The sequence below is a fragment of the Osmerus mordax genome, chromosome 24 (genome assembly GCF_038355195.1).
Source record: "Osmerus mordax isolate fOsmMor3 chromosome 24, fOsmMor3.pri, whole genome shotgun sequence".
NCBI lineage: Eukaryota > Metazoa > Chordata > Actinopteri > Osmeriformes > Osmeridae > Osmerus > Osmerus mordax.
The window spans coordinates 5,144,215-5,166,935 of record NC_090073.1 but is presented as its reverse complement, the minus strand read 5'-3'; the positions used below and the strand labels follow the sequence as shown (position 1 = coordinate 5,166,935).

Here is a 22,721-nt window from a genome sequence, read left to right as displayed (position 1 = left end):
ATGAGCATTTCCTGTCTGAAGACACGACTTGCTGCAAACCAGCTGGATTTATGAACTAATGTAATGACTTGGAAAGTACGCAAAGAATTACATTAAGCGGTGAGTGTAGTGGCTTTAAGGAGGTGCACATTACATTTAATTTGTTATAATAATATGGTAACATTCCTGCCTGAATAATTTATCTGGCTAGTGTGTGTGTGTGTGTGTGACTGGTTGCCAAGCTAGCAAGCTAGCAAGCTAACTACTACTGTACAGTACGAGCTAGCACTAGTTTCTGTACAACACCACTAGCATAGACGCATTAGCATATGCCAAGCAATCCAATCAGATGGAAAGCTAACAAGCTGTGAGTCACTCGTGTTCATCAACTGAATTATGTACATGTTGTGATAAAACCGTGCCACGTTAGGATAGTTACAATGCTTTATGTAGTTGGTTTGACAGTTGTCTTAAACTAAATGGCTACACTACGTGTAAGTTTCTACTAGCTTAGCTAGCTATCTGTTAGCTGTCAGCTAAACCCAACTCAGTTGTCAGCTAACCTAATTAGCGCCACTACTGTAGCTAGGTATCAAACGAGGCTTAAGCGGATGGATCAACTAGTACTATTAAGTTAACGAGTTAAGTTTATTTTCATGCTATCTATACTTTCCTGGTTTAGGCAACCCCAATGGTGGCGTTTTTGTGACACAATTGGTAGCTAGCCAGTAACTTGTCACTGATTTTATTAGATCTTTCCAGGGTACAGTCAGCGAGAGAGAGAGAAGAGATGGCCAGTGCAAGAGTGCCACTGGACGAACAGCAGGTGACGGAGTCAGCAGGGCCCACGGGAAAGGACCGCACCCTGCCAGCCCTGGTACGGCAGGGAATAAAGCGTATATACCGCAGCTTTCGGTTTCTGTCGTCGCATTGAGGTAGTGGAATCAGGATATTTGGGGTTAATCTATCCGCGCGTTTCGTGTACTGTCTGTGACTCAGCACCCGGACCGGAAAGAGGAGCGCTGTTTCGTGCTGTACAAGCCCCCTCCTCAGGACGGCTCACCTGCCCAGGAGGAAGAGTTTCTGGAACATGCCAAGTTCATCACCGAGGACCTGGAGTGGTTGCTGGAACTGCCACACGACAAGTTCTGGTGTCAGGTTAGTCCATAACTGCCGTCATACCACTGGGGAGGGTGTGGTCGGGTGTTTCTGAAGAAGACTATAGCTTTATTGGCTTCAGGTGAGTCGGCGGAGTACTAGATTTATTTGAAGGGTGTGGGTGTAGTGCGGTCCCAAGACCTACTCTCTCTGGGGGTTGTGAAGGTGGTGTTCGACGAGTCGCTGCAGAAGTGCCTGGACTCGTACCTGCGGCACGCGCCCCGCGGCCTCGACGCCTCGGCGGCGCCCTCCACCCCGGCCGTGGCGGACATGCAGCGCCACATTCACAGGCACGTCTTCATGGCCTTCCTCAGGATGGCCACGCACAAGGAGTCCAAGGTAGGACACCTGTCTGGGCGGCAGGACTTTCATTAGAACACTCATGGTGTCGTTTTGCAGTCATTTGTATTGGGGAGGATTGTGTGCGAGTGGGGCTTCCCTCTGAAAATCATGTCTAGTTGACCTCCTGCAGCCAAATGTGTAAGACAAAGAGATACGTGTTTCGTTCGAGCAAAAACCGTGTCCCTATTTGTCGTCTGGCTCCCCCATCCTCCCCCCCCCTCCCCCTCAGGAGGACTTCATAACTCCGGCTGTGTTCGGGGAGATCATCTACAACAACTTCCTGTTTGACATTCCCAAGATCCTGGACCTCTGTGTTTTGTTTGGGAAAGGCAACTCCCAGCTGCTCCACAAGATGATCGGTGAGCATCTCTGGGCTGTCTCCCCCCAAACGGGACCGCGCTAGCCCAGAGTCACTCATGGTTACATCTGCTGTCTCGCTCTCTCTCTCTTCCAGAGAACATCTTTACCCAGCAGCCCTGTTACTATGGAGACCTGGACGAGGCCGTGCCCTCCGTGTTACAGGTGAGAGGCAGGGAGAAACGGCCCAATCAGATTCCTCGGTTTCCTCTTCCTCTGCTCACAATCTCTTTCCTGCTCTCTCTCTTTCTCTCCCTCTTGTTTCTCCCGCCCCCTCTCGTCCGCCTGGCGCAGGTGTTTGACACGGTTCTCCATAAGTGTGGGATCCAGTGTGAGGGGGAGGAGCCTCTGAGGCTCAGCGCCCACGGACGGCCCACCGCCATGACCATGACTCAGCAGGTGAATCTCTCTCCCTCTCCGTATCTCTCAGTATGTATCTCTCTCTAACACAGACTTCCCACACCTACTTTCTCTCTCTCTCTTCCTCCCCCCCCCCCCCCCCCGCTAGGATCTGGTGGATCTGCTGCTGTACCTGTGTGACACCTGCACCACCATCCACGCCTTCCTGGACGTCTACCCCCCCGCCTGCTCCACCTTCCACACCCACAGCTTCCTCTCCAGGTGAGACCTCCAGCCCAGCTCTGTGGGGAGGGGTCTGGCTGGGTCGGCCGTGGGAGGGTCTGGCTGGGTCGGGTGTGGGGGGGGGGGGGTCGGGCATGGGGGGGGGGTCTGGCTGGGTCGGGTGTGGGGGGGTCTGGCTGGGTGTCTATCAGAGCTTGTGGAACATCGTCATGGGTTGTCTGTGTTCCTGGTTTTGAGCAGGCTGGCCTCGTTCTATGAGACTGTCGTGCCTGAGATGGAGAAGGCCGTGAGGAAGAGGAACTTTGACAACAAGAGGTTAGTGTGTCTGCTGGGGTGTATGTCTGGGTCTGGGAGAGGGTTTCGAAAGTGAGGTGGTGCGTGGGCAGAGCTGTGGCGGTGGATGTAGCTGTGCGTGTCTGGACTGGTGTGTGTATCTGTCTCTGCCTGTGTGTGTGCTCGTACATGTGTGTGTGCGTTGTGACCGACCCCTGTGTGTGTGTCAGTGTTCAGGAGGACCTGTGGAGGAGGCTGTGTCACTCTCGCAGGAGGATGGTGCAGGTAGCTCACTCGCTGCTACAACACAGCTGCCTGCAGCCCATCCTGGAGGGGTGAGACACACACACACACACACATGACATGAGCAGGACAATGCTGTGTGTGTGCCGTCTGGTCTCATTTGAGGGTTTTTTTTCTCCGCAGTGGAGAGAACATTCAGACGTTTGTGGAGGAACTCTTACAGCACCTCACAGCTTTCCTACCAGAGAAAAGGTAGGAACCTCGACCCGCGTGACCCTGTTACCCTGTCCTGTTTGCCGCTGCATCTGCCACGCACGCTGAGAAGATAGGATCTCTTATCTACCTGTGTCACCTCCCTCTCTCCTCCCTCTCCTTCCTCTTTTCCATCCCGTCTCCTCCCTCTCTCTGTCCTCGCTCTTTCCCTCTCCTCCTTCACTCTCCCTCTCTTCCATCTCTCCCCCCTCCCTCCCAACTCCCTCCTTCCTCTCTCTCCTCCCTCTCTCAGGTTCCTGTGTGACTATGATGAGCAGTTCCCCGTCGCTGATGACATCAGCCTTCTCCAGCAGGCCTCTCCGCTACTGTATCCTCTCCGCTGGATTATGAGGACACAATCAGCAATATGTTGTTACTATTATGATGATGATAATCTTTACTCACTGCACCGGCACTCGCAGTGCTGATCAATAGAGAGCCTACACACCTGATTCAAATGAGTGGTCATTATCAGGCTTCGATAACGACCACTCATTTAAATCAGGTGTGTTGGAGCAGGGAAACATGTAAAACATGCAGGACTGTGTGCCCTGAGGACCAGGGCTGAGAAAGGCTGATCTAGTAGGCTCTCTGTTGTAAGGTTCTCCAGTTAGATAGGAAGGTTCTCCAGTCATAGGAACGTTCTCCAGTTATAGGAAGGTTCTCCAGTCATAGGAACGTTCTACAGTTAAAGGAAGGTTCTCCAGTTATAGGATGTTTCTCCAGTTATAGGAAGGTTCTCCAGTTATAAGGTTCTCCAGTTATAGGAAAGTTCTCCAGTTATAGGAAGGTTCTCCAGTTATAAGAAGGTTCTCTAGTCATAGGAACGTTCTCCAGTTATAGGAAGGTTCTCCAGTTATAGGAAGGTTCTACAGTTGTAGGGAGGTGCTCTAGTAGTACAGAGGTCATACGCAGCCTGTCAGGTGATAGATCTAGGTGGATCAGTGTCCCCTCCGCCCCAGCCCCCTTCCTTAACCCCACCCCCTTCCTTAACCCCACCCCGTTCCAGCGACGACACCCGGACCTCCTACCTGCTGCAGGGCGTGGGGATCGCCTGGGACAGCGTGGGCCGGAAGAGGCCCCAGACCCGGGCCTCCCCTGGGCTGGGGGCCGTCCAGGGGGCAGAGGGGGAAGCAGGGGCCTGGGGAGGAGAGGGGGCCTTGGGGGCCCGGGAGCCCGGGGAGGGAGGGGAGAGGCCCAGGGGCGCGGAGGCCATGATGGATATGCACCTGAAGGGAAACAACGTGAGTCCTCCCGAATGTGGACGCAGAAGTCATGACGGGTGGTTAGGAAGTCATGAAGCAGTGCTAATGAGTCACTACTGAATGAATGACTGACTGGGTGTCTGTGTCTGTGTGTGCCTGCTGTCTCTGTGTGTGCCTGCTGTCTCTGTGTGTCCCCAGGGGGCGTCGGGCACCATCAGTGCGGGGGAGCTGGAGTCCCTGCTGAGCCACATCAGTGAGCTGCTCCCAGACCTGGGGGAGGGCTTCCTGCTGGCCTGCCTGCAGCAGTACGGCTACAGCTCTGAGCTGGTCATCAACAACATCCTGGAGGAGCGGCTGGCCCCAGACCTCCTCAAGCTGGACAGGGCCATGCCCAGGTACACGGGCCAGACGCCTCCTACCCTTAGAGAGAGTGTGTGTGTGTGTATTTTCAAATGTAAATGGAAGTTTCCTCAGTGTCGGTGGGTCTAACACAGACATGCACACATGCATGCATACAGTACACACACACACACACACAGAGTACGAGTGTGTCAGCGTGGCGTCTTGCTGTCCCACCAGGCCGGTGAAGGAGGAGCCGGCTCCAGTACTGACCAGCAGGTCCAACGTGTTCGACGACGACGAGTTCGACGTCTTCAGCAGGGAGCAGGTGGACATGTCTCGCATCTGGAAGGGCAGGAGGTGACGGCCCCCTTCATCCCCCTCCCCCCCCCCTTCTGACATGCCACTCAATCACAGAACACACTCTGGCTGTGTGAACTAAGGGTTGACTCCTGAATACTTGACTCCACCCACCAGGAAAGGAGAGAGCGCTCGCGACATGCTGAACGACAAGAAGCACATCGCCGAGCAGAAGGCCCGCTACCTCGCCTACGAGACGGTGGTGGACGAGGTCATCGTCACCCCCGGCGACCCCGCCTTCGCCCTGGACGACTACGACGACGAGTACGACGACACCTACGACATCAACCAAGTGGGCGCCAACGACCTGGACGGAGACAGCAACCTGCTCAACCGCAGGTCAAACCCCCCCCCCCCCTCTGTCCACACTGCAGACTCTTTCTTTCTTCCTTTCTTTCTTTCTCCCTCTCTCTTTCTCCCTCTCTCTTTCTCCCTCTTTCTTTCTTTCTCCCTCTCTCTTTCTCCCTCTTTCTTTCTCCCTCTCTCTTTCTCCCTCTCTCTTTCTCCCTCTCTCTTTCTCCCTCTCTCTCTCTTTCTCCCTCTTTCTCCCTCTCTCTTTCTCCCTCTCTCTCTCTTTCTCCCTCTTTCTTTCTCCCTTTCTCTTTCTCCCTCTCTCTTTCTCCCTCTCCCCCTCTCTCTTTCTCCCTCTCTCTTTCTCCCTCTCTCTTTCTCCCTCTCTCTTTCTCTGTCTATCGTCTCCGTCGCTGCTCTTGAATAATCGAAAGTGAAAAGGCCATTTCTCCCTCGTGATCCTTCTTCCCCCCCCCCCAGGCCCTTCACCGTGCCTCAGGTGCTGCGTACGGGCGGCCGGCCAGCCCTGGAGGAGGAGGAAGAGGAGGAGGAAGAGGAGCCAGAGGAGGTAGATAGACGTGGCCTACACGCACGTGTCCATGGGGCTGTTGTGTGGTGTTCTCTGGGAGGCGCGGGGCGCCGGTCGGAGCAGCTGCTCATGAACTCTTCCCCTTGCAGAGCGGCGGGGTGAAGAGAGACCAGTTTGTCCAGGACCCGGCTCTGCTGAGGGAGAGGGCGGAGGCCCGCAGAGCAACCATGCAGCAGAGGAGAGGGTACACACACTCGTTCACTCTTTCACACTTACTGTACATTTACACACACACACACACAGACGTTTACACTATCTCCCACCGACACACACATTCCCTCTCATCCAAATAGATACACACACATTGGCTCTCTTACACACACTATCACAAACGGACCTTTGAGAGATTCCTGTGTTGATGCCCCACCCCTCCCCTCCAGGTACAGACCAGACCCTCCTCCCAGCCAGGTGGGGGGCCGGCCCAAGGGCCAGGGCCAGACCCAGGACACCCTCCTGGACCGACGCAAGAAGGAGGCTAACAAGAGCCGCGGGGCCAACCACAACCGCAGGGCCATGTCTGACCGCAAGAGAACCAAGGGCATGATCCCCTTCTGACACTGTGGAACCGACAAACTCACCTTGGAGACCTGCCAAACAGACTGTGTGCACAAGATATGGAAACGATGGTCGCGATGGGTCAGAATGAGAGGAAGAGAGGGAGGACGGACGGAGAGATTGAGCCAAGGATCATGGCTCGGCCATCGCAGAGGGTAGAGGTCAAAGGTTGTGACCCCGGTTTAGCTAACCTCTCAAGGTCAGGGGTCTCCTGCAATCCTCCTTCCCACTACCAAGGTCATGTTCAAAGGCCTTTTTTTAGGGTTCTGTGGTGAAGAAATTCTAGTTAATCCTTTAGGTTTTTTTTTTAACTCACAAATGGGTCAGTTCAACGCTAACAGAACCGAGAGCAGTTTTTTGTGGAGTGTTACTCTGAGTTCTTGCGTTTGTCCGGCCCAATTAGATTTAGAAAATACTCAGTATGCCAAAGTGGTAGTGAAAAAGACAACAAACAGCTTTATTTTTTTGCCATGAAACAAATCCATTTATTAAGACCTGGAATCAATGCGCAGAAGTGGCCTGTGTGTGTGTGTGCGTGTGTGTTTGCGTGTGTGTGTGTGCGTGTGTGGAGGAACATTCATGGGGAGGAGCTTATCACCATCCTGGTCCAACCTCAACGACATAAAAAGCAGCCAAGACAGACGGCGTCTTCACCAGCTCGATGTTGCTGTGTGTTTGGAAGCGTGCGCCTCAAGGAGACAAGCAGAAGCTTTCTAGAACGTCCTACAGCTGCCATGCACCAATCAACTACTTTCTAAATAGGAAACAGAATCCACTGTGCTTTTTTTTAACAAAGGAAAAACACATTTATGATTGCTTTTTTGAAGTTATCTTTAAAAAAAAAAGAGCTGAAAAACACAATAAACGAATAAATACAGTTATACAGTTTCTCATTTGGGTATTCTTGTCAGGACCTACAGAAATACAATACTTTCAGGTGTGAGGTAACTGGGTAAGTGGGTTTCCAACTGCCTTCCCTAGGACCACCATTAGAGATGTTGGTGCTGACCCCTCCTAACCAGGAAAATGTTCACGCGAGGTCACTACTAAGCTCTACTCTTAAATCATCTCACAAAGTGCTGTTTTATCGACCGACTGGAGTAGGTGCAATGACGGTAATTCAAGTGATACTATTGGTTCCTGGTGACCTTTCACCTTTCCCAGACACATTATCATTGGCTGGTTGCCTAGTTTTCAGGGGGTCTGATCTTCTGCTGCTCATCTCAAAGCTACATCTCCGGCCCTGTTTGGAGTCAGGTGTAGTCTACTCCAGTGGCCTTCAGGGCTAGTCCTCAGTGGGCCCTGAGGACCAGGGCTGAAGGCCACTGGTCTACTCTGTTGTCTGCTAAAAGCCCTCAGACAGCTGTTTTGGAGACACCTATTGCTTAGAGTGATTTAAGTGTAAGCTCATTTCTGGTCTGCTTGCTTTGGAACATGTCTAGGCTCATATTAGTAGCCTGTTAATCAAGGCAATTAATGCTATTGTTAATTTAAGATTACAAGTACACGCTATAACATTTTTCAGTTCATTAATTTCGATCAATTTTGTTATTCTTTTGGATTATTGCATATGTTAAGAATATAAGAACACGTCTTATTTCTGTAACGTTTGACATCCATGCAACTGTGTTTCTTGCCTTTTTGCTAATCTTTCCTTTGTGTTGCGTTGGGTTAAAATGACCTTGGGAAAAGCTTGGGAGTCTGTGGTACTTGGGAACTATTCAACACACCCAACACACCTTCGAGAGCCCCTGTGGCGAATACAGTAACAAAATCCCAGGAAGACGTCATACTGTTTCAACAACAGTACTTTTGAGATTATATATCAAGTATAGTTAACAGTTTCAATGGAGCTGTGTCTGGATTGGCTGAACCCAGAGTGGGTCAGGGGTCAACCCAGACCACTGTTCCATCAGGTAGCCAGCTGCTGTGTGGAGTTCCCTGTTCCCACAATCCAGTGCAGGAGGAAGTGAGGTCTGAAGACAAGATGACGCGATCTCATTGGTATTTTGGTCGGAGTGGGCGGTCCTAAACCTTAGCTGTCGTTAACTGTCTCTGCGGAGGCTACCTAGTGACAGGAAACAAGGCAGAAGGTCTTAGGGAGATTTCTGTGATGTTTTACCCCTGTGTAATGCCTTCAATGAATGTTTTACTAAACGATTTAGCCTGCCTGAGCAAGAATCTAGAACTATGAAGGAATCTGTGTGTGTGTGTGTCTGTGGCTCGAATATCTTCAGAACTGGGCTCTGAATGAAGTACAATTTTGGCGGGTGTCTTGCTCAGAACCCAAGGGTGTGCTGTGTCGAGTTTGAAGTTGTTTGGATGCGGGAGGGGGAGGGAGAGGAGAGGGAGAAAACGACACTCACTGAGGATGCTGTGTTTACAGAGAGGACAGGTGTGCTGCAGCAGCAGCCAGGGATCCACACAGTCTCTGTGGAACTCATGGAGGCAGGGCAGGACGCGCAGACACTGCAACACACACACACACACACACACAGTTACCACAATACAAGAACAGTGAACACACCCGGAACAGCCTGTCTACACGTTACAACATTTTGTGCTTGCTGGTGATGCTGACCTGGTCGTTGTTGGCTTAGTGTGTGTATGAGTGTTTGTGAATGTGTGTGTGTGTCCTGCAGCTGCCCAGGTGGTGCTGACCTGGTTGTTGTTGAAGGGCTCCAGGCAGACGGCACAGAGGTCGCTCTCTGCGGCCTGGTCCGGCTCACACCAGGGCTTGGGCTGGCGGTACGTCCTGGTCTGCAGGGACGACAGCCTCTTCAGGATGTCCTGCTTAGGAAGCAACTGCAGGGGAGGACAGAGGTCAGGACCTGGTCCGAAACTCTCCGGCTCATCCCTCCCGTCACCAGTCTCACCTGGTGCGGGAAAAGAGGCCGTCTCCACAGCCCTCCCTGTCACGCCAGACTGACGTGGGTGTACGATGCCAGAGCAGAAAGCCGTCCCTTACCTCGGACTCATCGTTGAGCTGGTTTTCGTGATACTGCCAGCGAGCTTGAACTATAACCCCTGTGCACAGAAGCAGGGCCACTAGGACGACCGTGTTCCACAGCTGCTGCAGGTACTTCTGGAGGGGGAGAGGAGGGGGGGGGGGGGGGGGGGGAAGTAGAAGAGGTGGAGTGGAGATGTAACATATATAAAAGATGCAAGGCTACTTGTTGTATAACATGAGGTTACGAGTGTTATGTATAATAAATACACTTGTCTGTGTGTATATGTGTACTAAAATAATGTGTCATGGGTGTTTGACTTAAGCTGTATGTATTACTTTGTGTGTAAATGTGTTTGTTAGTGCGTGTGTGTGTAGTGAGTGACCCCCCCACCTGGACCTGTGAGTTGGTCTCTCCTGTACAGATGACCCCCTGCCACTCCCCGTAGATCCCCCCTCTAGAGCGTCCGCAGGTGGACCACAGGGTCAGAGTGGCCCCCTGACGGACCACAGACAAGGAACCAGACATGGTCACACGGTCCCTCACCCAGAGTGGCCCTCGCTCAACCACTTTGTAATAAAGGTCCCTTTATATATTTTAAAAAAATCTGAATTTTTTCATTTTGGTAATGCATACTTTCAAACGTGTTAGATAGTATTGCCACTATTAAAACAAAACAGGATAAATGAAGCAAAAAAAAAACAAAGAACGATTCTCACCAAATTATCCTGTAGGATGGTCTTGTATGTTATTTTGGCTGTTGCCTGAAGTCCCCTGTGCAGAAAGGGTGTGGTCAAGTCTAGAATGGTTATGTAATGAGTGCATCACTTGAACAGACACTATAAGGGAACTAGCAGTGGTCCCAGACTGGTACCAAGGCTGTAGGGGGGGTTGTCTGTTCCGTATATTACCTGAGGAGGGCTCCAATGAGCTTGGTGACATTCTCTGAGGTTTGGATGACAATGATTGGTTTGGAGATGACCTGGGAGAGATCCATCTGCAACGGAAAACACGGAAGGTTCATCTGAGCATAGCACTGATAGCACTCCCTTTAACACACATACACCCCTGGGGTTGTATGTGTGTTAAAGGGAGAGAGAGAGGGGGGGGTGAAAGGGAGAGAGAGAGGGGGGGGGTGAAAGGAGAGAGAGAGAGAGAGAGAGAGAGAGAGAGAGAGAGAGAGAGAGAGAGTGAGGGGGGTGTATTGTGTGAAAGAGAGAGAGAGACAGGTGTGTCTGTGTGTGTGTTTCCTGGTTACCTCTCTTACTGTGTTCTGGTTGAGGGCCAGGATGATCAGTGCTGAGGCCCCCAGGACCAAGGCTCTCTTCATCTACCAGACACAGACCAGGAAGTTAGCTACCTCAACACACTCTCCCCTCATTCCCTCATGTCTAATACACGGCTCTCGCTGGTTCTCTACATCACAGTATGTGTAACCTATGTCAACTAGTGCAATCCTGCACCTGTTGCTCTCTCTAGACTTACTTTGTTGACAACAGCAGCAGCAAATGACTCCTGATTCCCTGTGGAAGCCTGGCTGTTCTCAACCTTTATGGGAACCACGCCTATCCATGGCTCCTGTTCTTTCGATTGGTCGTCCTCATCTTCTTCCTCCTGGCTTTCCTCCTGCTGGTCATCCTGCACCTGATGATTCGAGATGAATAATATTGTCATAGATTTCTGGAACGAATGTAGAGGCACGTGTGGTATTGCTTATTGGACAATGACAAATATGAATTGTGGAAACCGTTAATCGCTTTAGCCATGAAACGGATTAAATTCGCATCCGCAATATTCAACAGAGGAGGCTAAATCCAAAAGTAGGCAATTTTGCTCTTTTGTTTTTTCTTTCAAATCCCTGTAATACTTTACCAGTCTTAGATCTCCTTCTAAAACATGCTCCGTTTGTTTCTGTTCATCTGGGACGGTGTTCTCCCAGCTCGCTTCGATCACCTCACCTTGTAAAACGGTGCTAACGGTTCGTCGTTCTCTCAGAACAACCTCCACCGACGCTACCTGTTCACCCGTGACGAACAGACAGGATAAGAACGAAGGAGCAGATAGCAAGAATAGCAAATATAAGTAGCACCAGCAGAAACTCGCAGCCATGGCGAAAGAAATAAACGTATTTTTGCTATAATTCCTCAAAATAAATATTCATAATTGTTTTAGCAACTGTCACCCATGGATTTGCAAGGAAGACATCTGTCTTGGACCCTAAAAGGTAAACAAGAACGCTATTTCCTGCGTGGACAGGAAACTAGAGTGATGCGATAGCCCAACAATATTTATATATTTAAATATCTACGCATTTTTGCACCGTCACTCTTACGCACTATTGTTGTTATTATTGCACGTTTTTTTTAAGTATGAAAAAACTGTAATAAAAACGTGAATACAGGCTTCATTTCATTGGGTCCCGGTGCATACCGTAACACTAAAAACCGGTATTACATTATGAGTTTTTTCGATATCGCCACATGGTTGTGATATGCTGCCTTTTAAATGAGTGTTTCTGCGGCTGTTGACATTTTGTATGCGTTGACAGCTGATTATAACAGCGCCCCCAACCAGAGAGCGGGAGCAGCGTCACAGAGGTACATATTCTGCACAGTCCACCGACAGTAAGTGCGTGATCAGGTGTTCAACTTCAAATAAAAACGATTCGTTGTACAGTCGGGATGAGTGGAAGGGTTGGCGATCTCAGTCCCAAGCAGGCTGAAGCTTTGGAACAGGTAATTTTCTTTACAAAACGTTTTGTTGTTGTAAAATTACTACTGTTACTGTTAAGGTGGAACATCGATGCTGTTTCTGTAGCAGCTAGCATCGTGGGATTACTTCTTCCCTCACGCTCAAGCAACATTATGGCTCGTCACGAATGAATTCTAATTGTATTTTGATTTGTTGTGTTCTTTACCAAGCCCATTAATTTCTGTAATAGAGATAGTTCAAATGAGTGTGTGAGGTAGATTGCGTAAGCAATCTGGAAGGAATGCACGGCCCCTGTTTTTTTTACAGTGTAATTACCATGACAGAGTTAACAAACTATCAGCATATGCTCCAGTCTTCTTAATGCAAGTTTTCTGTTTAGCTGGAAACGGATTGGTTATTCTTATATATTTGCACATGTAAGTTGTATTAGCCGTCGTCATCTAAAATTATTTTTTTAAGTAACGCGTCTTTCGTTACTGCAGACCGAAATTACTTAACGCGTGCATGACTATGAAGACATGATAAACTGATATCTCAACATCCCATACGCTTCTCTGTTGAAAGTGTTCTCCTTTCCGTACACATGTTACACAAGTCAAGGGCAATCTATATTGCAGGGTCTAAAGCGTTCGGCTGCAACAGTTGTTCCACTGTGTGTGTGTGACTGTGTGTGTGTGTGTGTGTGTGTGTGCAGGGCATAGTGTCTCATACATGCTATTAAATGCTACCGCCATTAGGTCCATTAACATATTGTCATCTCTCTCTCTCACCCACTTCCCCTCCACACTCACAACCATCTCCTGTATTCCCTCTCCCACGCTGTTTCTCTCCCTCCCTCTATCTGGCCTTTCTGTCTCTGTCTCTCATGGCATCCTACCCCTGGGCAGTTTCGAGAGAGGATTCAAGACATTCTTCCACAGCTTCCTGCCCAGCATGACCACTTCCTGCTCCGTTGGCTCAGAGGTGAGCACCCTCATCGTGACGGAGGGGAGGTTACAACACTGTTGTTATCAAATCAAATGGATGCAATGTCCCTGTGGTTATAGAGTTGGGACTCTTTCTCAATCAACGTTATGCTGTGATAGAGAAGTTACCATCTAGCATTTCATTCAGTTATGACTGTTGGGAAGTTACCACACTGTGTGTGTATAGTGCATTCTTGCAAGGTTATGTGATGAAATAGAGAGAGAGTGAGAGAGAGAGGGGAATGTGCATATTGTGTGCATAAACTGTGATTACTTCTCTTAAATGTAGCGCGTTCAGCCTTGATTTTTCAGCCCTCTGGTCCTGGTTGTAAACCAGGCTCCACTGGATGAACAAGTCAGGTTTGCAGAGAACTGACACCTCCTCTGAGAGGCTACAGTGACCCACGCTCCAAGAGAAGGATGGAGGCAGGGTTTATTGCCTCATAAAGGGGAGCTTGTTCTCGGCTGCGTGATGTAAAGACCATTTCACCCTTTCTCTCGTTCTCTCTCTCTCCTGCTCTCTGTCACTCCGTCTCTCTCTCTCGGCCTCTCTCTCTCTTCTCCCCCCCCCACTGTCAGTCTGTTCTCTCTCTCTCTCTCTCTGTCTCCTCCCTCCTTCCCCATCTGAGTCATTCTAATCTAGTGCTAATCTCATTACAGGGAGAACAACAGTGCTGCTCATTGCATCTGTACTGTACTCACGGCAGGCCAGTCAGCGCCAGCCTGTACATGAGTCCGTGTGCTATGCCAGTTTAGGTGTGTTAAGTGAGGCACTGGGCTAGCTCAGTGGTAAGAGTATTTGACCACAGATTATGAGGTCACAGGTTCTAATCCCCTTATGATATAGGCTACGTCGCTTTGGATAAAAGGCGTTTGCTAAATGAGTGCTTTATGTTACAATCCTTTGCAAAAATAATAAGTCTATCCCAATATTAAATCAAATCATTTAATATTCAAATCTTCAGTGCCTGAGGGGGATGACCCTTTCTGAAGTTCTTTATTAGACAGTTGTGTGACTGTACCATTGCATTCTGGGTGTTGTAGTGAAGTTAACCCTGCCTGCCAGGGCTGGGAGAGAAACGTCCAAGAGTGGACAATGAAGCCCTGTGTTCTGTGCTCGTGAGGCTTGTGAGTTATGTCCTCTTCAGTGTGTTTGTGCTTGTTTGTGGTTGTGTGTGTCTAAAGACAATTTATTGTGCCATTGAGGTCACATATATTTGCATCTCTGGTAAATAATCAGAGGAGAAGGAGGCGTTTCGGTGGAAAAATGAAACACATTTCCTTTGAATGAGGCTGTTTATCCAAACACCTTTTGTATATTCCCATTAAACATGCACACACAATTGATCTACATTATTTGCATGGGCTTGTTGTCGTTGGGGTGTCATGATGATGTGCGTTCCACGTGACAGGAAGGGCCAGGTCACTGACCTGTCTCATCTTCTGTCCAGACGACAGAAACTGACATTTGAAATGGCTTGGTTGTGAGAATGCCTCATCAGTGTGTCTGGGGCTCAGCTCGTAAGCCTCAGCCAGCTGTCCACTTCACAGGAAGCAGGCCTGGCTTAGTATTCCTGCTACCTGCCTCTCTCTCAGTCTCTCTCTCAGTCTCTTTCTATCTCTCTCTCAGTCTCTATCTCTCAGTTTCTCTCTCTCTTTTTTTAGAGACAGAGGGCTAGATATTGCCCATGTAGGGTTAAAACATTAGCTTCCTGTTTTCAGCCATCAGTCAGATGGTGTGTGTGTGTGTGTGTGTGTGTGTGTGTGTGTGTGTGTGTGGAAGGCACCGTGTCCAAGTGTCCCAACGTAACACTCCGGAGATGGGCTTTCTGACTCAGTCCTCATGCCCGTGTTCTTCTCTCTTCTCCTTTGTCTCTCCTCGGTCTCCCCTCCGTCTCTCCCTCCTCAGCCAGGAACTTCAACATCCAGAAGGCGGAGGCCATGCTTCGGAAGGTACCCCCCCCTCTGTCCTTCTGCCTCCGAGTCTGCAGCAGTCACAAACCAGCTCCTGGCACGCTACCGTGAAGTTCTTTAGATTAAGTGTGACCAGACCTTACACAACAATCCAACACAGGCTCCCTTTAGGAATGGTCACCGTGTCACAAATGTACTGCTTGCAAAACACCCCTTAATCCATTTCATTCATCTGACTGAAGGATTTCTGTGTGTGTGTGCGTGTGTGTGCGTGTCTGTGTGAGACAGTGTTTGCGCCTGACTGTGTGTGTGCCTGTGTGTGTATGAAAGTATGAGAGACTGAGGAAATAGTGTAAGTGTTTGTGTGTGAGTTGATGCCTGCGTGTGGTATGAGTGTGTGCGCGGGTCTTATTTGTCCGAACAATGGTCTCTGCTAGGTCAGAAGCCCTTCCCCCAGCTCATCCCCTCGTTATCGCATTCATGCTGAGGGAGCATGTGCCTAAAACGTCTTGATCCACTTAACGCACACCACTCCCAGTCTTACTGTGCCTGTGTGTGTTTCTGTGTCATCCTCGATCCTCGGTGTCCACCGATTGGCTCTCACCGGCTCTCCATGTTTCCCCTCAGCACGTGGACTTCAGGAAACAAGTGGCGGCAGACACCATCACCACAGAGTGGCAACCTCCAGAGGTGAACGGACCTCCGCTCCTCTCTAATAACATGGAATACAGTGTTTCCCCTAGGTTTACAGCTTTGGGGGGGGGGTTCGCCCGACCATGTAGAGACAGAAATGACATGCCGTCGTGTAAATAAGATAAATAACATAAGGCCATTTAGTTTGTTTAATAAAAGACCAAGCTATAGACCTGTTATAGGAAAGGTAACCTTAAATGACTTATTTTGTGATCTGGCGCTATATAATAAAAATAAAAACATAAAATAATTAACTCTTAGGTTTCTTATCTGATAAAACCCTCTGCTATGGGAGGAGTGTATGGGTGCAGCAGCACAGTGTCTGGCTGTGCTTATCAGTGTCTGCTTTGCACTTGTCTGAACTTGAGATGTCGTAAAGATGGTAATTACATAACGGTGACGCAATTAGAATGAACTATGAATTGGATGCCGATCTTTGGGTTTTAGTCGGTCGACAGTTATAGTCAAGATTAAGAACAAAAGCAATGTCACGGTGGCTGGTAGCCAACCTAGCATCTAACATCTAGCGCCGTTTCAACCATACCTCCAGAATACAACTGTTTCAATTTGCGTTGGTTGTCGTGGTGCTTGTCTCCAGGTGATAGAGAAGTACCTGTCCGGTGGGATGTGCGGGTACGACCGCGAGGGGAGCCCCATCTGGTATGACGTCATCGGCCCCATGGACCCCAAGGGGCTCTTCCTGTCCGCCTCCAAACAGGACTTCATCAAGTCGAAGATCCGCGACTGCGAGAAGCTGCAGAAGGAGTGCGACCTGCAATCCGAAAGGGTGAGGGGAGAGCGGTGCATCGTGGGGCCTGTAGTTTTCGCAACTTTGAAAAAAAAGGGAAAACGGAAAAACACCTTGAAACACCCCTGTGTTCATAGTTCTCAATCTGTTTCTCTCTCACTCTCTCTTTCTCTCTCTAGTTGGGGAGGAATGTAGAGTCCATCACTATGATCTATGACGTTGAGGGTCTTGGTCTGAAACACTTGTGGAAGCCTGCAATTGAGACCTATGGAGAGGTGAACACATGCACTTACACACATGATTTTTTGCAAATGACAACGAAACCTCAACGAGTCTGATATTGAGCAGGTGTTTTTCTTCCCCAGGTTTCTGCTCTGTAGCTGTGTTTAAATGTTGCTAATTGTTGATTGGATGAGCGAGGGTCAACGTGTCATCATTTTCTGTCCTTCCCAACATGCTGTGTAGAGTCTGATGTCTAACCCAGGCAGGGGTTAGGCATCAGACTACTCTAGGCAGGACCTCCTAACACTGTTCTGTGTCTCCAGATTCTGTCCATGTTCGAGGCCAACTATCCAGAGGGCCTCAAACGACTGTTTGTCATCAAAGGCAAGTCTCTCCAATATCAGTTACCTCGGTATTAGCATCTGACCACAAACCATCAAGTCGTTCCGCATATTCTTAGATCTAGACTTTCATGTTCGTCCCCTTCCTCCTCCGATGATAATGTTCATCCCTCTCTTTTCCTCCTCCTCAGCCCCCAAACTGTTCCCGGTGGCCTACAACCTGGTCAAGCACTTCCTGAGTGAGATCACACGTAACAAGATCGTCATTCTAGGGGGTGAGGGATAGTTCGACCCTGCTTCCTGTTTCTACCCCCCCCCCCCCCCCCCCCACACACACACACACCTATTCTTGCTGCGCCCCAATTTCGCAGACACTTTAATGGCTTTAAATAACAGCCTCGCACGGACCCTGCAACCTCTTGATCTGCTGTCAAATGACCTACCACTGAGCAATACTTATCCTTGGATAATATACTGTATCATATAATTCTACCCTCCAAAATATTTGTGAATACATACTCTTGTTTGTTTTGTAATCCTCCTGGATCCTCAGCGAACTGGCAGGAGGTGTTGTTGAAGCACATCGACGCTGAGGAGCTGCCCGCCGTGTACGGGGGCAAGCTGACAGACCCGGACGGCGACCCCAGCTGCCGCACCCTGGTGAGGTCACATCCTGTCAGGAAGGAAGCAAAAAGACACACCTTGCTGTCTCTGTGGTGGGGGGGGGGGGGGGGGGTCTGGGGTCATATGTGTCATTGCAGCCGCCTGGAATGCTGGAGTAGGCAAACGCGAGTAGTCGGCGCTTCTGGTTTCATTGATCACTATTCATGCTAATGCTAATTACAGCAGGCGGTTGGTGTTACATGGCTTGGAAGCTTGCCTTAGTGAGTTTACACTGGAGTTCAGCTGCAGCTGGTAGAGACATGGGGGGCTGTTCTGCTTCCTGGTTCTGCTTCCTGGTTCTGCTTCCTGGCCCTGCTTCCCAGTCCCTGACAGTGGAGTACAATTCTGCTCTCCGGTTGCCCGAGTGATCTGAAGCAGCATGAATGGAGGCGTTCTGCTTGGAAGAGGGGGTTCTAGCCTAGCGACAGACTCCACACGCTTGTGGAGGCTCATCAGGTGACGTCGTTAGAGACGGACGCACGGTGCAGCTAGGTGTCCCAGCGTCCCACACCAGAGGTTCGGCTCATAGTAAGTCTGGACACACCTTCCAGTCAGTAGAGGGAGACTTGTTTGGGATCTGGGTGGAAGGTCACTCACTGTCGTGTGACTCTGTGTTTCCTGCGAGTTCCAGCCGGCAGATAGCCTCCAGGTACAACCCTGATCTCTAAGGCAACTCAACTGCTCCTGGCAGCTCCTCTTTCCCACAGTACCGCTGCGCTTTATGGCTTTCTCCGCTCGTGTTCATCTAGAACGCTCTGCAGTCACCCGTGTAGTGCCAGTAGGAGTCAGGCCTGTAGCAAACGGGCTACTGCGGATCAAGCCTTTGTAGACCAGCAGACAGGTAGAGGAACGTAGATGGTTCATCTCATCTTGTGTCTGACCCAAGGTGTGGTATCCCTGTAGATACATAGGTAGAGTTGCCTGCCTTGCCTGGAGAACCCAGAGGAGGAGGAAGATGGGAGCACTGTCTCGCACCCAAAGAGAGGCAGGGAGGAACTCATTGGCTCGGGAAACCTTCTGGAAGAGGAGTGATTCTGATGGGCTGGGAGGCCAGAGCCTCTATTGGAGTTGTGCGGAGGGATCCCACAGTCAGTGAGCTCGGTTCCAACATGGGTGCCTCTTGGTTTTGGATTTCCCGTTTTTTTCGATCTTCGTGACAGATTTCTGCTTTTTCCTCGATGAGTCGCTACTCTATGGTCTGTTTAGTATGGCTCTGCCTTTGCTCAGAAGTAAGGCAACTAGAGGCAGTGAAGTATGTGTGTAGATTGTCTGGCTGATGGCTAGCTAGGTCCTCCTGGACAGATAGAGATGATAATTGTCACCCCATGGTGAAATTGAGCAACGATGGTAAAGGTCGTTCCCATTTACAATAGTAGTATGGCACTGTATTTTATCAGTAACGTTTATCGTAGCAACGTTTATCCAACCTTGAAAACGATGTGTGCGTGTGCACGTAGGAGAGATATCTGTTCTTATCTGAGTGTGTGTAGGGTAGAGTCTGCTCCATCGGGCCTGCCGTCATCCCAAACGTATGATTCTACGTACAATACTAACCCCCGAACGAACTACTAACCAGCGAGTAATACTCTGTGGCTCCCCTTGTGGTAGGAGTGACGAACTACAGTGCGTGACCTTGCTGTCCATAGCACCTTGCCACCTACTGGTGGTTTTCAATAAGCGCTTCAGTCTGTATCCATAGATGGGTTGGTGTTTGCATACTGGACCTCAGAGGTGATCAGATCGAAATTGTCTGGTGTGTTTTGATTTATGTAAATAAATAGAAAAGTGAAGACCTAGGCTCTGGAACTTTCTTTCTATGGCAGGAAACTAGGTGGTCTGACATACACAAACACACACGGAAGAAAAACATAATTCAACCTTTATACCCTTTATACACATTTCTTACTGCCACTGGATATTTACAGTAAGTTTATCTTTTGCCTTTCTCCTAAACCCCTCTTCCACAGTATGTACAGTACATCCCTTTTTTGTCTTTTTAGAGCCACTCTTCCAGTTCCCATGCTAACTGCCTCTTTCTGGTTTGCATGCGCGTGTCCCAGTTGCACCTGGCAGGGACGGTGCCTACCTCGTACTACGTGCGGGACTCTGTGAAGGTGGACTATGAGCAGTGTCTGACCGTCAGCAGAGGGTCCACCGAGCAGATGGAGTACGAGATCCTGTTCCCCGGCTGTGTACTCAGGTCTCTGTCCCAAGTCTCCCTGTCTCTCTCTGTCTCCGTCTGGTTCTCCCTCCGATGTCTCTCCTTCTATCTTCCCTTTCTCCCTCTCTCTCTCTCTCTCTCTCTCCGTTGCTCTACTTATTCTCCCTCTCTCTTCCTCCAATCATCTATGTCATCGATCTTCATGTGCAGATTGCCAGATTTATTTATTGACTAAATCGATCGAGTTGCACTGCCCCAAATGTGCGGATCTTTGACCCGATGCTACCCCCCCCCCCCCAGGTGGCAGTTTGCCAGCGAGGGGGCGGACATTGGCTTTGGGGTCTTCATGAAGGCCAAGAAGGGGGAATGGCAGAAGGCGGGCCAGATGCAGGAGGTTGTGCCCAGCCAGAGGTACAACGCTCACCTGGTCCCTGAGGACGGCTCCCTCACCTGCTCTCAGCCTGGAGTGTGTGAGTAGCATTGTTCTGTTGGGGGTTTGCTGGGACTAAACAGAGCCGTTTGACCATCTCCTCTCCTTGTGCTGCAGACGTGCTGAGGTTCGACAACACCTACAGCATCTTCCAGACCAAGCGCATAAGCTTCACCGTGGAGGTCCTGCTGCCTGTCCAATCACAGTCCTCCAAGGACCAGGATGGGCCGGACGAGGGGACCAGCAGACAATTATGATGGACTTTACCGAGTGGCTATTCCCTCTGCTGGGTAGTTACCCCGGGGACCCCATGAAGATGACCTCGACCATGACCTTGTCCATGACCTTTACCTTGACCTCAAGCACTTAACCGCACCAACCAGCCATCTCCAAGGTACTACACACCATGGACCAAAATGCTGCTTACGCTGCGAACACAATGGAGGCATACCCAGATCATCTCAGGATAGCTGGACTGAATGCACAGGATATACGGGCTTACTTGAACATTGCTGTATAATGATGTCTACATTTGCGAGAAACACAGTATTTTGCTGATAAGTATCCATGTAAACTGTATGTCTGATGATGAGGTGGAGCTATTTAGACATATTTTATCGGGGCTGTGTGCGATGGCAGGAACTTGTTTTGTGCGTTTGTGTTTAAGATGTGTTTAAGGCTGTTTTAAAATCACTCCAACCACTCACAAAAGGAAGGTCCTCATTTTCCCTCTTTCCATTTCTTTCTTGTAGATATCAGTCTCTTTTGCTGTTTAATCCTAAGATTAATATTTAAGTTGAATCTTCTTTTTTTTTATGTTTTATTTAATTGAGGATTCTTTTTTCTCCAGAATTGACAAAGTGATGTTTATGTCAGTTTTATCTTATCTTGTCTGTTAATGCACTAGAACAACATTCCATTTTCTAAACCACAGTTGTTGTTAGAGACTTTGTCCTAGTAAAAGCTTGCCTTAAACATTACCAAATGGAAACATGCAGCACTAGATCAGTGTCTAATCTACTGATCACATAGTGTCAGCATTATGACTTACTTTGCACTTCATGAATATTATGGAATGTAGCTGCCTAGTGTATAGCCTTAATTGCTATATGGTATAATAACCAGTAACAAAAATGCATATTTGATTTACCTCTTTATATTATTGATGGTGATAATGACCAAGATCATTATGATGTTATTTGCTGAAAGCTGATTTTGGTATATGCTTACACTATTCATATTACCACTCCTGCAATAGTTGGTGTTTAAGTTGTTGATAACTCAACAAAGAAATATATTTATGTCTTTACCTCTGGAGGTAGTGTCTCTGAGATTCCTTTGATGACTACATTTACAACCTGTACTTGAAACACAATCAATCTGATCTATATCTGTCCTGATTCATTCCGATTTTTCGTAAGACTGATAACTTACCATCAGTATTGTTTTACTATACAAGAGTTTATTCAACCGCAAATAACGTTTGTTTTTGTGTGTTTCCTTCGAATGCAGTTTTTCTTTCATTTTTAATAAATCTCGGATTCTCAGGGCCTCTGACAGAAGGACAAGCCCTCTGATACCAGTTCCACCTTCAGCCAGCCTGACCAGGAAAAAAAGACAGGTTTGCACTCAAGCCCTCCAAGTGATCATTTGTACAATTTGTACAAACATCACCATCGCCCTCTCATCATCTATTGGGCAAGCATGAGACAATTTGGAGTCATAGTATGTCACAAAACAATCGATCAAAGCATCAATAAAGACAAGGCTTCACATAGAGTATCAAAACGTAAACATATTTGGTGTTTTCATGTGTCCAGGTTACCTTCAGAAGGAAAAGGGGAAGCCCAGCCCCTCAGAGGGAGTCTGGGACAGCAGGTAGCTCAAATGATCTGGAGAAAAGAGGGTGGAGCGCGTCAGACTAAATGACACTCATGCAAGTCCCTCGAGCACAGAGGCCTTACGAGTCACTCGTTACCGTGGAGGATGGTGGGTGTCAAGCTACGCTCCAAAGAATAGGGTTGAAAACGAGTGTCCGGTGTGTCTTACAGAAGTATGTGGGGGAAAGCTCTGTACAGGCAAGGGTCTGTTGCGATACAGAGAGGCGTTTAATGTCACCAGATGAAGGAACGCAAGGGTATTGAGGCATCAACATCAAACGAAAGGGGGAAGCTAGAACTTCTTCTATTTAGTGTCCACTGGAACTTCCTGTTAGGAAGGGAGGAGGTGAGTTCAGAGGCAGACTGATGTCTGGGTTCTTACCCTGGGGGGCAGAGGGGAGGGGCAGGGATGAGAGAGGGGGTGGTCGTGTTCTTCCCCAACAGTTTTTCCAAGATGGATACGCCTTCCTAAGGTGACCTGGGACTTTTTAAAGAACAAAAGACAACAGATGTGTTGTC

General features: G+C 49.1%; 3 protein-coding genes across 6 annotated transcripts; 2 read left to right on the top strand and 1 right to left on the bottom strand.

Moving 5' to 3' along the window:
- Window positions 1–10: 10 nt before the first annotated feature.
- Window positions 11–7,004, top strand: ascc2 (activating signal cointegrator 1 complex subunit 2). Of its 2 annotated transcripts, none has more exons than XM_067228239.1 (19): window positions 11–99; window positions 742–856; window positions 979–1,137; window positions 1,303–1,476; window positions 1,709–1,838; window positions 1,934–2,001; window positions 2,131–2,235; window positions 2,345–2,457; window positions 2,659–2,733; window positions 2,922–3,026; window positions 3,118–3,186; window positions 3,440–3,514; window positions 4,196–4,430; window positions 4,590–4,786; window positions 4,971–5,090; window positions 5,208–5,429; window positions 5,862–5,949; window positions 6,060–6,154; window positions 6,351–7,004. In XM_067228239.1, exons 2-19 carry the CDS (start codon window positions 770–772, stop codon window positions 6,523–6,525), a joined length of 2,292 nt encoding a protein of 763 aa, XP_067084340.1. In that variant the 5' UTR covers window positions 11–99; window positions 742–769; the 3' UTR covers window positions 6,526–7,004. The 2 variants fall into 2 exon arrangements, with proteins under 2 accessions (XP_067084340.1, XP_067084341.1); XM_067228240.1 differs by having other exon boundaries at window positions 21–99; window positions 732–856.
- Window positions 7,005–8,066: 1,062 nt separating this feature from the next.
- rnf215 (ring finger protein 215) lies at window positions 8,067–11,679 on the bottom strand. 2 transcript variants are annotated; one of them, XM_067228243.1, is made up of 10 exons: window positions 11,346–11,679; window positions 10,959–11,117; window positions 10,732–10,803; window positions 10,385–10,470; window positions 10,193–10,247; window positions 9,867–9,971; window positions 9,494–9,610; window positions 9,187–9,330; window positions 8,892–8,994; window positions 8,067–8,593 (listed from the first exon to the last, which is right to left on the bottom strand). In XM_067228243.1, exons 1-10 carry the CDS (start codon window positions 11,580–11,582, stop codon window positions 8,571–8,573), a joined length of 1,101 nt encoding a protein of 366 aa, XP_067084344.1. In that variant the 5' UTR covers window positions 11,583–11,679; the 3' UTR covers window positions 8,067–8,570. The 2 variants fall into 2 exon arrangements, with proteins under 2 accessions (XP_067084344.1, XP_067084345.1); XM_067228244.1 differs by lacking the exon at window positions 9,867–9,971.
- sec14l8 (SEC14-like lipid binding 8) lies at window positions 11,641–21,639 on the top strand. 2 transcript variants are annotated; one of them, XM_067228242.1, is made up of 13 exons: window positions 11,641–11,697; window positions 12,022–12,208; window positions 13,073–13,148; window positions 15,060–15,103; window positions 15,692–15,754; window positions 16,356–16,544; window positions 16,685–16,780; window positions 17,051–17,111; window positions 17,260–17,307; window positions 17,622–17,728; window positions 19,792–19,931; window positions 20,193–20,362; window positions 20,440–21,639. In XM_067228242.1, exons 2-13 carry the CDS (start codon window positions 12,155–12,157, stop codon window positions 20,577–20,579), a joined length of 1,188 nt encoding a protein of 395 aa, XP_067084343.1. In that variant the 5' UTR covers window positions 11,641–11,697; window positions 12,022–12,154; the 3' UTR covers window positions 20,580–21,639. The 2 variants fall into 2 exon arrangements, with proteins under 2 accessions (XP_067084343.1, XP_067084342.1); XM_067228241.1 differs by having other exon boundaries at window positions 17,260–17,343.
- Window positions 21,640–22,721: the final 1,082 nt, after the last annotated feature.